This window comes from Oxyura jamaicensis, chromosome 5, assembly GCF_011077185.1.
Source record: "Oxyura jamaicensis isolate SHBP4307 breed ruddy duck chromosome 5, BPBGC_Ojam_1.0, whole genome shotgun sequence".
NCBI classification, from domain to species: domain Eukaryota; kingdom Metazoa; phylum Chordata; class Aves; order Anseriformes; family Anatidae; genus Oxyura; species Oxyura jamaicensis.
This window is the reverse complement of record NC_048897.1, coordinates 29,215,010-29,231,011: the sequence shown is the minus strand read 5'-3', so window position 1 is coordinate 29,231,011 and position 16,002 is coordinate 29,215,010. Positions and strand designations below refer to the sequence as shown.

The 16,002-nt window shown below is 46.1% G+C and overlaps 1 protein-coding gene across 2 annotated transcripts in view; it reads right to left on the bottom strand.

Annotated features, from left to right (window-relative positions):
* Positions 1 to 6,557: 6,557 nt before the first annotated feature.
* CEND1 (cell cycle exit and neuronal differentiation 1) overlaps positions 6,558 to 16,002 on the bottom strand; it is a 19,374-nt gene continuing 9,929 nt past the window's right edge. For both annotated transcript variants that reach the window (XM_035326702.1, XM_035326703.1), the window contains exon 2: positions 6,558 to 11,337. In XM_035326702.1, the coding sequence (XP_035182593.1) occupies positions 10,768 to 11,160 (393 nt within the window). In that variant the 5' untranslated portion in view covers positions 11,161 to 11,337 and the 3' untranslated portion in view covers positions 6,558 to 10,767. The remainder of the gene's footprint in view (positions 11,338 to 16,002) is intronic.

Here is a 16,002-nt window from a genome sequence, read left to right as displayed (position 1 = left end):
TTTGGTAGAGCCTGGATGTTTCGGTTATGTTAAGTTAGCTGAGTGCTTCCTCTTTGAATCTGGTCTGGTAAAAGATAACCACAGTGTTTCTTGTTTAGAGTGCAGTGATTTGGAATCACAGCATTTTGTTTGGCTAAATGAGGGCAAGAATTGAAAGGAGTGAGGAAAAGCAGTGAGATGAGGAATATCTAAGACGTGTCTGTGTGCAGACGTGCCTTGCATTCCATAGGGCATCTGCAGATAAGCTACATCACAAGTGTGCCCGTCCGCTGGGACACTCAGGACTGAGCAAGAACATTTCTGGGAAACACTTTTGCTCACCGTACATTTGCCAATGATGTTGCTGCCTTCCTTGGCAGTCACAAGCCATTTTTGTTTGAAGGAGGCACAACAGAAAGATGCCTAGACCATTCTCCCTCCTCTCCCTCAAGCAAGCGGCTCTGTTTCATGTCCAAGGAGGACGGTTTGTGCAGGCACCTCCACTGATTCCAAACTATTGGGAAACCTTCCGCGCTGGAGCATCGCCTGCTGTCACGCCATCCCTGCTGCCTTCCCTGTCACGGCTGCACACCCTCTTCTGCTAAGAGGAGATGGGCTGGCCTTCTCTGGCCAAAGGATGCATTTCCCCAGCCTAGGGACTGAAGAGGAGCCTCAGCTCCTTTGCAGTGATGGTCTCACGCAGTACGTCTAGGGCAGGGCAGGTTTCTACCTCTGCCCAGATGGCTCTGCACTTCCTCACTGTCCCAATATATGTGATGCTTTACACATGGTAGCTGGAGGGCCAGGAATCCACCTGTCCCAGGTCCTCAGAGTCAGGACTCAGACTGAGACAAGAATTTAGTTACGCTTCTGCTTTTATGAATGTTAAGACGAGCTAAAAACCTGAGCCCTCAGCTGTGTTTCTGCAGCAAAAATCACAGGCAATTAAAGCTTTGGCAATTAAAGACTACCCCAGGGGGTTTACAGTGAGGGATTTTGTCTTCCCAGTTCTTGTGGGATTCACTTCCAAAAGCCTGCAGATATCTGAAGAGCCCCTGTTTGGAGCTAGCGTGTAGTGACGACTGCTATTCGCAGTGACGTGTAGTGCCAAACCTCCTCCCCTCTCGTCAGACACGGACACCAGCCAGATGCTTGTTTTACTCCTCGTGAGCAGGGACAATCCCAGGCCAACTTAAAAACAAAAACAAGCAAATCATAGAGTTTATTTGGTGGGGAGAGCATTTCATACTGCAGCAAAGGCTGGAGACCAGCCTGCAGAATGGGGATTATTGGAATCAGGAGGTGTTTCCCGGGTGGCTCTGAAGAAGTCATTTAGCTGTTCTACACCTCATCTCTCTCTGGGAATAATAATCTTTCTTTGCCTACCTTCCTTGGGTAGGCTGGCGCTGATTTGGGGAAGGGCTGCCCTGCATTATGGTTCTTACTGGGATCTCTAATCCTAGCAAATATTCAGCCTGCAGGAAACATGGTCACAGCTGAGGAGTGAGAGGAAGGATAGCCGTTTTCACTCACACACCACATACACAAAGATGCTCACATGAGGAATTATTCAATATATCTATATGTATATATAGATATCTATATATAGTTTATTTCTCACAATCCTGGTAAGAGTTACAGGTGTATTGGGAATCATGTACAGTTTCACAGCATATGGAGTGGCCATACAGCTTCTGATGTGAGTAACATACAGTGTGTAGAGAGCACACGTTTCCAACCCATCCACCCACCACTCATACAATGGGTTTTCAAAGCTAATACTAGATTCAGCTACGTAGAAAGCCTGGAAAATGTTAGGGTACAGCGTTGGGTGTCATACAACACTGTCAGTCACAATGGGACAAGCTAAACTACTTTAATTTTCAATCTAGTATTTCTAGTCTACCTGCATTATTGCATTTATACGCTTTTTTTTTTTAAGTCAAAGTAAATAGAATACTATATGGGAAAGGAAAAATTATTGACTATTTTAAGGTTTGAGCTGCAGCCCATACAAAGTGTCCATAGAAGCATAGACAAGATTATAAATTCAACAAGGTATAAATTAGCTCTATAGCTTTGTGTGTAGGTAGGTGTCCATTTCCCTCCAGGAAATGTATCTAGCAGCATATTGTTTCTGAAAGAAAATAAAAAAATAAAAAATATAAAAATAAAACAGTAACCAAAAAAAAACAAAAAACAACTGTATGTTGAACACAGGTAAATATGTGTAAACGACAAGCAGGTCTGTTTGTACAGGGAAGAAATCAAGATGTCACTTGAAAATTAATATCAATTGGAAAACGTTTGCAGGGGCTGACACAAAACCCACTGACGATGCTGGAAAGATGCCGGTGGCTTCCAGCCTAGCAGCAGGCATGTCCCTGCTGCTCGTGGTTGAGCTTTGCATCGGACTTCCAAGTCCTTTGGGTCAGTCCCTGGCAAAGTAATAGAATCAAAGCAAACCAAAAGGAAAAAAAGAAATCCCCTGTAGTCTGACCTACGAGTTCCCTTTCTACAATTTTGGTTTCTCCACAAGTTTGTAAACAACCTGCACCTACCGCTAGAAGGGAGATGGTTTTCACTGGAGAGTCGAGAATGCACCTTTTAAAGATTTCAGTTGAAAGGGTCCTAACCAGTGACTCAGGAAAAGGCACCAGGCTTAAGAAGGGCTGCTCAAAACTTAATAAAGCCAAATGATTATTTTTTTATTTTTTATTTTTTATTTTTTTTAAACATGGCAAACTGTGTGGCACCCTTGTTTTTATCAAATTGTCCCAGAAACTTGACTGCTTGAAGCTGCTGTGGCAAAACCAGGGATACAATGCAGGCCTTTACTGTTGCAAAGATGATTAAAGATTCCTCTCTTCCTCCTGGGAGTTTTGGTACTGGAACATCATCATGCACAGATGGAAAGAACCAGTGACTGTTCTTGGGATCCTGCGCTGGGGCTTTGCTTTTTGAGAAATTAGAAAAATGGAATGGAATAATTTGGGAATTTCAAGCTGGGAACAACAAACTGGAAAGGAACTGAGTGCAAGAGTAAGATGTACAAATGCTGTTGGTCTGAACCTATTTAATCCACGTTATATTTCTTAGCAAGAAGATCTATTTACTCAGAAAGGCATAGCCTCAAAGAGTAGAGAGCACATCTCCCCATGTACAGCACGTCAGTGTCTGAACAGAACAAATGCTTCCCAAAACAGCAAGCAGAACTTCAGTACAGGGTAGAGCCAAACTCATGCATTTGGAAAAACAAAGACTAAGATCTGTCCTATCACCGTGCGCTTTGAGCGTCAACTTTTTAGCTTGGTTTGTTGAATGAGATGTAAATTTTTCAGGCCCGGTTGTTGTCTCGTGTAACTTCACAAAGCTTGAGCAGCCCATTCAAATGGAGGAATTCTTGCAGTCTTCTGTGCCCTCTGCCCTGCAGCTAATGGAGGACAAGAACAGTAGCGTGTTCCTTGCACATGAACTGATTTTTCCAGGCCAGCAAAAATACAGATCATTGGCTTCAGCCGAGAGCTAGCTTGAGAGGTTCAAGGACCTCTCTCCTCTGCCTGTATTTTTGGTGCAAAACCTGGAGGACCAAAGCAGCACTAGCTTCAGCCACGTGTAGTGTACGCACACAGTGTGTTAGCATCTCCTGAGCACAGTGCTCTGTCGCCCTCCCAGCCAACTGGCAGGCAGCCCCCGGCTCTTCAGTCCCAAGCAGAAGTCGTGGCCATGCACTGTTTCTCTGATGTGAAAGAGTAAGGACCAGAAAGGGAGCTTCCAGCTAGGGTTTTATCCTCTGCTGAGCTCCTGTGGCAGACAAGCATGCAATATCTTGCATCTCAGACCCCCAAACTTTAGCAGCTAAGGCAAATGAAGACTTCATACATTCCTTGCTACACTACACAGTCTCTGCACTCCCCTTAGGTGCCGAGTGGCTGAACTTTGGCTCTGTCTGTTAGGTGGGGCTACCCAAAATCTGCCTCTCCACTGGGGCATGGTTTTTGCCTTGCCTGAAAGGCCACATCGGCAGAATTGCCTGGGAATACAGTTCAGTAGCTGAAGCAGCAGCAAAGCACAAGCAATTATTCGGATCTCCAGAAGCCAGTGGAGCCATTTAGTTTGTAGCACTTGAAGACCTGGCATGAGCAGACAGTCTAGGAATTCGGGACTTAAAAAGGAAACAGGTCACATGGCTGGACTGATGATATGAGAGAGGAAGAAAGTCTTTATCAAAAAAAAAAAAAAAAAAAAAAAAAAAAAGCTGAATGTCACAAGGGGCATGTTTCAAGCCAGTGGCTTAGTTAAGTTGCAGTCCCCTCAAGTGCACCTTTCATCATCATCTGGGCTGCTAAATTCAAGGAATCATAGTCTAGCCCAAGGAGAGCAATATCCTAGACAGATGCATTCGGTAGGATGAACCTAGATGAAGTACTCTCTCTTTTTTGCCACATATTGACCATGAGCCCTAAGACTATCGTTAACCTTATTAACCATAATCTGTGCTCTTTGCCCTTAAAAAATAACTCCCCATTAATGATTAAGTAATACTTCAAAAAGATGAAATTTGGAAGAGAACTAATTTCTAGTTGAAGTGGGGACATGAGACACTTTAGGAATAGGATCCAAACAGTCACTGCAGGACAAGAACCATTTGGAGATAGATAGGGGCTGAAAGCAGAGCAGCAAAATTTAATCCACAGTAGAAGGCAGGCACTGCTCATATCACCCTCTCCTGGCTTCTTTGTCACCCACAGCATGAATTCTTAAGTACATTGGTGGTGCCACATACCCTGGCCCAAAAAATTGCTGCTCAGGCTTCCCTGCTTTCTGCAGTGGAGTTGTCAATCGAGTGCCACTCACAAATCCTAAAATGTGCTGACAGTCCAAGACAGATCTTCAGCATCAGCAGATTTCTCTGTGAAAGAGTAAAGAGCCAAATACCTCTAGTGTAAATATCAGGAAATATCCCAATTCCAGCCTCCAGCACTAAGAACTTAACTAACTTAAATGCAGAATTTTAGTTATCCAGGTCAGAGGCAACCCCTTCATAAAGGGAGATGCCCAACGTGTAAAGCAGAACTGCTAGCAGTTTATGAAAAATACGCCATGTGGTTGCCAGCTGCTACAGAAAGCAGCTCTTCCATGGCTCCTCGATGAAGGGAACAAACCTGTATGGTCAGTAAGATGTACCAGCATCCCTGCTCTAGCAAGAAGTCACAAACTGGAGGATCAAAATGGGATTGCATTGGATTTTCAGGCTTTTTGACAACAGAGCATGTGAAAAGAGAGAACACCACCCTTAAAAATGCCCAAATTAAAAACTTGTAATTTCCTTTGATCGTGCAAAGTTGGCTGTGGAAAACTTCAGGTCTTTTTCTTGCTTCTTAGACTCTAACGTTGAAAAGAGACGGCAAAAACATACTTGAGATATCCAGTTAAGAAGGGATAATTTGCATGGCTTAGTAGTCAGTCTTTTATTATTATTATTATTATCTTCCTTATTTGGTATATTTCCTGAAGAACACTTTTTTCTCCCTCACAAATCCTCAGAATTTATATTTTCAACCAATTCTACGAATAGTTAGAAAAAGGCATATTTCTAAACCCAGTAACATTTCCAGGAGAGGAAGGGAATTTCAGTTAGGAATCATCTCCTCTCACCGGCTTTAGTATTTCTGGTTGGTTGGTTTTGTGTTTTAGTTACCCTGTTGTTTATACATAAATACTAATGTCAGTATAAGCGTGGCTGCCTCAGGTCATACTCGAGAAGGTTTCCCTTGTACTCAGCAGAGGACTAAGAAGTATTTTTTTGCCAGTTTTCTAAAACATGCCACTGAAATGAATTTATATTTTACAGAGACCTGCAATCATAACCCTGGTGCCGATAAGATCGCAAAGCCTGATCACAGCATGCTGAAACCAGTGGAAAAATCCCTCTAGTTTTTGGTAGCTGGGGGAACTTTGATTCAGCAAAAGACAAATCCATTCTTAGCATATCACTCCACCTAGTGGGACCAGTAAGTGCTTCAGGGCAAGCAACTGCTCCGTGCTTTGTGAGGTGTGACAGCACCCGCAAGAATGCATTATTACCCTCCCAAAAATGCTGCTACATTATCCTTCTGTTTCCAGGGTTGTTTGCATCCTACTGCAGAACTGTTAGGAGTAGCAGGACTTACCACAGTCTATTAAGCCAGCAGAAAGAGGAAGCGGACGTGAAACCCATTTCATCTTTCTTAAAGCTAGAAGAATCAAAAACCTTCTACAAAGTTGCTCAAGAGCATGACGATGTCTTTGTATTTGACTAAAACATATGGCTCCTTACAAAATAGACTGGGATCTGGTGTAATAATTGAATCTATAATTTTAGAGATAAGCTGCAATATTTGTAAAGTCAGTTTCCCAAATTTCTAATTTGCACTTTATCAAAAGAGTAAACTAGCAATCTAGATCTCTTCAAAACCCAAGCGCAGAATCTTACTAGTTTTAAGCATTAGTTCATTCTCCCCATGGAGATGTCACTAGAAGGACTTCATATCACAAACACCACACAAAGAATAACATCAAGCAAATAACGGCATGTGCTCAGTACGAGAAAAGACAACTATTTATTTAGCACAGCGAGTTCAGTCATTTAAGCCTTCTGCTTCTCAACAAATTTGGTTTCAATCTCGCTTCGAGTCTGAGAGAGATGAGTTTGCTCTTCTCAGCCTAGTTCTCGCTGGACATTTTTTTCTCAAAACGAAACCACCGCACAGCCTGGCATGTTAAGGCAGAACAGGAGGTGTTTGCTAAGAGGATGTTGTTTGCAATTCAGGACTGAAGTGCACGGCCCCAGCTGCGTGCTTGGGAGCTTGTATGGCATCTACGCTTGATCTACCTGACTCAAGTCAACACTAGACCCACACTGTGAAAAGCACTACAACACAGTCCAGTACAGTTCAGTATTGTCTAAAAGTGCCTTATTTTTAAGCGAGTAGCCCACGCGAATATCCAGGGAGGGGAACAGTAACTTTGAGCTCCTAGCACAATGGGCAGATGGTACATTCGGCAGTTCGCTCGCCATACATTCTTTGCTCTGAGAAGAAACCAGGACAGAAAAAGGAATTCGGGTGCTGCATGGTGTGATGTGAATGGCACAGAAAAGACATCACGGACACTTTGTGTGAATGCAGAGGAACAAATGAAGGGTCATCTCCAGGTTTGTTTTGTGTGTTTTCTTTTTTCTTTTCCTTACAAAGAATGTGGCTTTACCCAGACTGCAGTAATATAAATCTGCAAGTATACATACATACACAGAATATTCAAGGCAGGGTGGTGTACAGACACACACACACACGCACACATAGACACAGGTGTTTTTCCAAACCAAAGAGGTGGGCTCCAGAAAAAGGATCCAGACAGCAGGCGATGTTAATTGATTGCAGTAAGCTTAAGTTCCCTTGCGGACAAGACAAACCACGTTCACTGCCTAGCGAGGGCTAGCACATGGTTACATACCCAGAGGATGAGCTGCAGTCCCGGCACCATCTCTGTGGTGTGTTTGTGGATGAAGTTACTGGCCTTGAATCCATCCACGTGCCCTAAGGGCAAGGGGGGCTGGATGTGGACAGAAATGGTTAAGGCCCACATTGGCTGAGAACTGTTTTTCCCCTCTTCCCTTGCTGAACTTTAAGCCAAGGAAATAAAAACACTAAAACACTTTAGAAAGAAAACTCAAGCAGACAAAAAAAAAAAAAAAGAAAAAAAAAAAAAAGCACTCAAATGAGGCAGGTGTTCCTTTTTCCTCCCCCTGCATCTACCTATGCTGGCTAGATGCTGCATCTGTAATGTCACACACTGCTAAAAAAAAAAAAATAATTAAAAATAATAAAAAATCCCACATCAGGGGTTGAAAGGGAGCAGTAGACAGGGCAGATAGAAATATTATTTTTTTTGAAGACAGGACTGGAAACAGAAGTCGATGTCTGAAAATCGCCAGCCCTGCTTTGGCAAAACAAGAATCAGAACAGGGATAGCCGGCTTCCCTTCCTCATGGGCAACATAAGCAAAATTTCCTACAAAATTCCCGGCAGCCAAAAGCTGAAATCTCTTCCCAAGAGATCTGAGGGAAGGAGAGTGCAGGAATATCCATCCCTGTACCCAAACAGGTTGCTGGCCGCATTGCACTCCAGTTTGCTTCTGGCTTGTGCACCAAAAGCTCCCTCGTGGGGAAAGCAGAATGCATAGATCAGGGTGCAAGCAGCAGCAGGGGAGCTGGTGTGCAATGGGGCCTCACCCCAGCATGGCACAAGGATGTACCAAGGGCGCTGCCGGGGTCTGGGGGCTCCGCAGCACCCCCAGGCTCTCAGTTTAGGTGCAGGCAGGAGATGCGGCAGCCCCACTGTGTGCTCTTGCAAAGCCCTCCCACAGCTGCTGTAAGGGAGCGTTGCTGGGACTGCTTCTGAGTTATGTTCTGTCTCACATCTCTGCTTCCTCCAATACCTCACACTCCTGTTGCTTGTACTCCCTTCTCCCACCCACAAAAAAAAAAAAAAAAAAAAAAAAAAAAAAAAGTGAACCACTAAACATCTGCAGAACAGGATGAGGGGAAATCAGTTCTTTAGACAAAAGTGGCATTATAGAGGCACCTAGCCATGGACCCTCTGCTTCCAACACTGCTGCTAGGAGGCAGGTCCACAATACAGAGGAAGAGTGCTTTCAGCTACCAGGATTTCCCCTGGGGCTGTTAGCACTCACACCAAAACCACCGTGAACCCAACATAACCATCTCCTGTCTCTGTAAAAGTGGAGGTAGACGTTAAACTCAGGCTGCAAGCAGCCTGTTGTTCATCAGAAGAGAGCATCTGGTACTCCCAGAGGAATACCTTTGGGGAATATTTTATGAGCCTTGGGGAAAAGAGGAGGATGACAAAGTGCAGCATAGGAATGGTCAGGCTGTGTCAAAAAGGCCTTTTGTCTGGGGAAGCCATATGCATTCATCAGGACAAATTTGGAGGCAAATTAGGATGTGAGCCAAGAGAAGAATTACCAGATTGAGTTATACACATCCACCATGCTATCCAGTAATTTTACCAGAAGCAGGTACTGCAAAGACAGTACCCAAGGCCTTTCTCTGGCCCAGTACCCACCAAATTTATACATCCAGGCTCAAAGACATGTCAACTTGGCTCTTTAACTGATTTCTGCTGAACTCACCCCACCTTCTCATGACCTTTTTCTAAGCATCACTGCAAAACTCCGTTGGCTGCAACTGCTGCTTGAGCTCCAGAGAGCCTGTGATTCTGACCTCATCTAATCTCTGACCTCATCTGAGCTCTAACCTAGTTTTAAAACACAGAGCAAGGTAAAGAGCCTTTTTGCAGTAGCACGGAAGCCAAAAATAGCCTAGTGGAAACTCTCAGAGTAAGATCTGCCCACTTCTTGGTGTCAGGCGAAGGTCATCTGCCAATGCACTGCACACCCTCTGGTCGCCTGCCTTCCTTCTTGCAAGGTCTGGCTTTAGATCTGGGGTACTCACCAATGAAACCAGGCTGTTCCCCAGTACTGGGAATTTGTTTCCATTTCCAAGATGTGGAGGAGTCACAGATCCCTGCCACTCACCGGAGGGAGGTGGGAATTCACCCTGGGATCACCAGATGGATTTCCAGTGCCCTTGACCAGGGTTTCCTTGGTGTGAAGCAGGTCAGTGTTATTTCTTATGGGGTCCCAGCTCTTTTCTGCCCCTAAAACCAGCTTGTGTCTCCCTGTTTTCCTACCTTCTCATCTACAGCGAGGCCAGAGCCTTCAGTGGGAAAACACCAGGTGAACAGCCTCATCCAAGCCCCCAAGAAACAGAGTCCAGCTGACCTCAAGGGAGTTCGGGCTGAGGCCATAGCATCTTGCAAAGCCCAGCCTAAATTTAGGAAATACTAGATCCAAAACAAAGCCTCTCTGTCCCTGAATACTGCCCTGTGACCCTGGTGATCCACAGGATCTTGAAGGCAGCCAATGTGCAAGAAACCAAGCAGATGGCAGCTGCTGTCTGCCTGCAATTGGCACAGGACTTTGCCAGGTATCTCCATACACTGCTACCTGCACTGTCGGTCATGGCATGGTCCTTCCACTCACTCCCTAGCTGGCAGCTCAGCCAGTGAAAAGACTTGTGTGATGTCCTGAGCTGGTTACTCAGCTCTGCCATGCTGCAGCTTCCAGCTACAGCCAGCCTGGTTTCTCTGGGGCACATTGGAGTTGGGTTTCTAACGGTGGGTCGATGAGCAGCAGGTACACGAGACCTATTAGAGATCACACTTTGCCCTACACACAGTGACGGGTGAACTGGGTCTTCTCACTTGGCTCCATCTCGCCTTACATCTTCCTCACCACAACCCAACTTAAAAACAAACCAAACAGAAACCAAAACACAAAGCAGGGACTCTGGATGGGACAAAGAACACTTTGGACTTGAGAACAGGGAACTGCAAGAGAGGTGGGGGTGTCTCCCAGAGAGGACAGCAGGGAGGGGAGGGGACACCGTCATTTACACCGATCAGGAGAAGCTGTAATCTATACACAGTGGTATAAGCCAAGATATATTACATGAAAAGAACACACTGAGTGCATGGAGTTACCCACATCGGGTCAAACTGGCACAGTTGTCTTGAACAAGACTCTTGGAGTTGCGGTTGGTGTTTGTTGTTGACCTATCTAGCTCGCTCTATATATATAGATATGTATAGAATTTTTCTGCATGCATTTGTCTCAAAAGGAGCTGTACAGCCAGGCTGGGTTTCTCAGCCCACCCTGCCTCGGTCTTCATTTTTTCCGGGCTAGGAACGCCACTCCCACAATCACAGCTAGCGCAGCCACTGCCACTCCTCCGATGACGATCAAGGGCTTCATGTTGTCGAAGATGCTGCCTGGTGACTCCTCGGAGCTGTTTCCCTTGTGGTCAGAGTCAGGGGACTGGCCGGTGGCCTCCTGTGTCTCCGTGGCGGCTGGGCTGGGTTTCAGGTTGCTGTGGTTGTTCACGACGGCAGCATCGCCGCCTGCCTTCTTGGTGGCAGCGGCAGGAGCAGGCTGCTCTTTGGGGGTCTCCTTCTTGTCTGCATTCGTGGCAGGCATAGGGCTGGGCTTTTCTGGCTTTCCAGAGCTGGGGGCCTTGGCGTCGGGTTTGTTTCCACTTCGGACGTTGCCTTTGGAATCCATCCCTACGAGTGCTGTGGGCAGTGACTGGATGCCTCTCACAAGGGGAGCAATCCCAGGTCTTCACCTCTGTCTGGCTGCTGGCCGAAGCAGAGGAGCCACCTGACAGGGATGGCTTGGAGTGACTGTCTTGGGATGATGTTCACACTGGTGGTGTCCTACCTGGACATGTTACAGCACCTGGAAGAGAAAGCAGAGCACTGAGAAGTGAATGAGGACAGAGCAAGCCAGTGACATCCCAGCTGAAAGCAATGGAGAGGGACAGAGAAACTGGAAAACTGTTGGCTCTTTGTTTAGTAACTGTGAGCTGCAGTCAAGGCATCTACTACAGTGCCTGCACTTGAGAGAACAGCAAACATTCACACCAGCCATCACCTAGTGGAACGTGAGACAACCCAATCCTAGCCATGTATGCAATGCCCTTTGTCAGTGACCAGATGTATTCACTTCCAACCAAATAAATCGTAATTTTCATTTGCTCACCACAGCTGCCTTCCTCCTGGGTAGGGTGAGAACATCTTGTTCCATGGAGAAGCAGATCTTTAGCTCCTCCCTGCCCATCATTTACACTCTACCCTTTTCATTTTACAGCAGTATCTTACATGAAGTTTAACAAGTGGTTAATGTGGTCTTGTCTGATACTCTCTATTTAGACAGGGACTGCAGAATTAAAATGGATTATTTCCTCAATTATCATCGGTATCAGAGCTACAAGGGTGTCAGCAATGCTACTGTAAGGCAAGGTAAGGGCCAGCTGCTGCCAAATGGTGTGCTGGCTCCAGTGCGGCTGCACAGTTTTGCCAAAAAAGATGGATTTTGGTGGCTGAGAATTCTCACTCCTGTCTCCTCCTTGCACTGGTTAGCTGGGCTTGCCTACAGAGCTGAGCAGGACGCCAGCTGTACTGCAGGTGATTAGCTGGAGCCATTTTCCCCAAGGAGCTGATGAAAGCAGTAAACAGCACGGCTGCATCCCAATAATTCAGCAGGCAGAGCGGGCTTCAAAGGGACAGAAAAAATAAAATTAAAAAAAATAACAGCAAAAACATCATCCAGGCAGCGGTCTGGGCAGGACGAGGTGGGAGATGGAGCTCCCACCACCACATCCCTGCATGCAGGGGAAGAAGGAGAGGTGGCCTGGGCAGCTCACCATCAGGCTGCCTCCAGCAGCACAGCACCACGGCAGGTTTGGGAAACAGTGAATAAAGAGGAGGTAGTGGTCAGATCTGAGTCACCTGCATCATTACTTCCCTGCTGACCTTCGGTGCTGGAGGGTCCTGCTGAGAGTGCTCTGCCTGCTAAGTGAAATACGAGCTTATTAGCTGTCTGGGTTTAGAAATAAAGAGGCTCCTCAGGAACCCCTACAGGTAGATGTTTCTTCCATAAAGGCTCAGAGGGCAGATCTCTCCTTTAATGACAGACGGAGAAGGTCCTAGGGTGACAGCAGCACAAAGCACTCTTCGGAGAAATAAGCTAACAAATGCTGTGTTTTAATCTCCACGTAAGTGGAAATGCTGGCCTGGAGGAAGCCTACTCAGAAATGTCAGGTTTGGGTTCAGAGCAAAACCAGGCAACAGTTTCCTGCTTGGTGCAAGAAACTGCCCTCTCTCCTGGTCTCCCTGGGAACTGTTCCTTGTGTGATGGACAGCCTCTTTGCCAGTGCTGGTCATCTGGAACTGACTGGGGGAACTGCAGCCTTGGAGTCACGCAAGTCCACAGCTCCCGTGCTGTATCACGCTTGTGACCTTGATACTAGTATGTCATATACTTCCCCTGAACAGAGAATATTTCCCTGCTAAGGCAAAGCCCTTACAGACGACATCCCAGTCAAGTCAGCTCCTCCCCATCCCGCCTCCTGCCTACGAAAGCTGACATTCTGGATGACACCAAAAATTTAACTTGAAATTTGAATTAAGATTCAGCTGAAGAGCAAAGTTCTGAGCTGCAGCCTCAGAATGATACACAGCATGCAAGAGATGTCCATCAGTATCTCAGTGAAATTAAATAACAAGTGCTAAGTTCCAGGCAAGGGTAGCCAGATCACTTCCAGTACCCAAGCTAGCCCTGGCATCTGTCTGCACCGAGTCATGCTCAAGCCATGCTGAACACATCCACCCTATCATAGCCCTACTGAAAATTCAGTCCCTTCATATAAAGGTTGGGATGTCTCTCAGCCATCAGAAATATTGGCAGTTAGACCAGGAGAGAGATCTCAGCTCTCTCTGTAGCGTGGGGATAGGTCATGCACTTCCAGAAGGGTTTTCACTGACCCTCTTTACACGCCTCCCTTAGGGCAGATGAGTTTTAGCTGAGCAGTTATTTGGTGAGATGGGGCCTGAAGTCTCCAAAAGACATCAGATGATCCAAGCTGGCCAGCTTTGAAGTAAATAATTGAAAAGAGACACATATAATCTGCACCCAGGGCTTCATAGCCAGCATTAAGCAGGATATTTGCAAGTCTTCCATTGAATTTGCCATTCAGTCTAGCTCCAAGCTCCTCCCAGGGAAATAAATAAATAAACAAAGAAACAAACAAATAAATAAATAAAACCAGCTCTTCACTCAGTTAAAAAAAAAAAAAAAAAGGCAAATTCCCATATTCCCATGTAGCTGCTCTACATGTGCCATGTCTACTATGGGCGTCCTCATGCCTCACTGAAGATGTATCAGCTCTAATAAATAACTCACAGGTAACAGTGAGGGCTTTTATTGAAGTTTAGGGATGAGATCAATAATTTCAATATGCACCTTGTAGCACACAAACACCATTGCTGGTGCTCACCAAGGTTAAGACCTTCTCTGTGGTCTTGGTGGGTAAGCACTTAGTCAGGAGCAAGGATATTTTCCCTTCCTTGCTCACGTGTAATATCTCTGTCAATGCCACCTGCCTTACCTTTTCCTTCCTAGTGCCTCCAAAGACCATTCATAACTTTCTGCTCAGTACATGCAGAGCCATATTCCTACATGCTATGGTTCTACTGCAAGGCACTACTCTGGTTTGGGAGCAATTTATCCTCAATTTACATCTGGTGCAGTGGTGACACAGGCCACAAAGTAACAGAGAGGCCCACAACAGGAGCAGGCTTTGAGGTTAAAGCAGGGAGAGTCAGATTCATCGTATCAGAAATATGAAATTACGTATCATAAATATGAAATTATGAAAAAAAAAGACACTTAGTGTCTTTGAAACCATTTATCTGGGCTGCTCGCACATCGTGCAGCCATAGGATGCTCCCATTAAATGTCTGCTGCTTTCCCTAGGAAAGCTATACACAGCCCATGGTTATGTGCTGTGTGCAAATTGTGGAACGAGAAAATTCGCCTCTTCACTGAGAAATGGGGACTGTGTGCAGCGCACCTTGGATTACCCATTCCCTCTCCCCCATGCCCAGATCTGACCAGATCTGGACTCCAGACTCCTTGGAGCTGTTTTTGCTCAGAGCATCCCCTGTGCCATGGTCCCCATCCCGTGACCATGCCTTGCACCATCACTAACAGCTCACTAAAGAATTTCTTGGTTTCTGAGCGAGTTTTCACTAAAAGCAATGCAAGATCCTTATGCTAATTAGAACAGGTTTTAAAAGCCTTAAAAAACAAACTAAAATAAAATAAATAAATAAATAATAAAATAATAATAATAAAAACAATATCAGCAGTTCTTAATAGTGCATGTGAAAGGCTTTCTGGCAGCGGCTTGCTACCAGTGGGTCTAGCCACCAGGAAGTTTTGCCCTGCGGTCCTTCTTGGACTATGTGAACATGTTGAACACATTTTGCATTTATTTGTTCCTGCCAAGCCAGACTCCAAATGTAGCATAATTTGTACATCCTGCAAAATTGGTCCCAAGGCTGTCAGTATCCATCAGGCCCTCTGACTTTCTCTCAGGTCTCCTCTGGTCAACAGTCCCAATGCTCCTTGACTCATCTGCTTGTCTGATCAGGAATGCAGCAGAGAAAGGGCAAAGCAAACACCTCTGCCCCCTTGCAATGCACTTGGTACTGATTTAAAGAAATCCATGCCTTCTTGAAACCCAGTTAACAAGAAAGAAACCTTGTCCTCACTCCCCCTCTCCCCTGCAGGCACCTCCAGCTAAGTCTGCACAAAGCATTAAAATCTGGGCCACAGATCCGCCCAGCACCTTTCTAAACCCTTTGGCTTGGTCAGGATGATGCTGTCAAACAGCATCGAGCAGCTCAAGCACCCCTTCTGCCCCCGGTGGCAGTGGCACTGCTAGCAGGGTTAGCATCCTGCTGGCTTGCAGCCACTGCTAGCTGTCATCCTCCTCCTCCAGACCCAGGGCGCTCATCCTGAGCATCTCATCCTCTTTCAGCAAGGCTCTCAGTCCTCCTTGGGGTGTTATCAGCTGCCTCCCAGACTTCCTACCTTGGGGATCATACGTTTCCTTTTGGGTCTCCTTCCCCTTTCCAGTCCAGTGCTTTCGAGGGCACGGGTGTGCTCATTTTCAAACACTTCTGTAGCACCTTTCTTTTCCACCTGATGTGGGCTTTCCCCATTTTCAAAAAGATTAAGCCTGTGTGCGTGCACTGCTGTGAGGGTTTTTCTCCTCCTCCCATTCCCTCATTCATTCCATCACACAAAGTTTTTCTCTAACGGCCTGTCTCTCCACCTTTGCTCTTTCTTCTCCATAGCTGATCACATCTATTTATTCCTCCCTTGCTGCCTCTGCCTGTCTACCCATTCCTCCCCCTTCCAGCTCCCTCCCTGCCTCCCACACAGACAGCAGCACTGGAGAATAGGGCTTTGTGAGAAACAGGCTTTGTTACCTCCCCCCCCCCCGGCCCCGCCCACCCACACCCCCCCAAACACCCCACCCAAACACACAAAGCA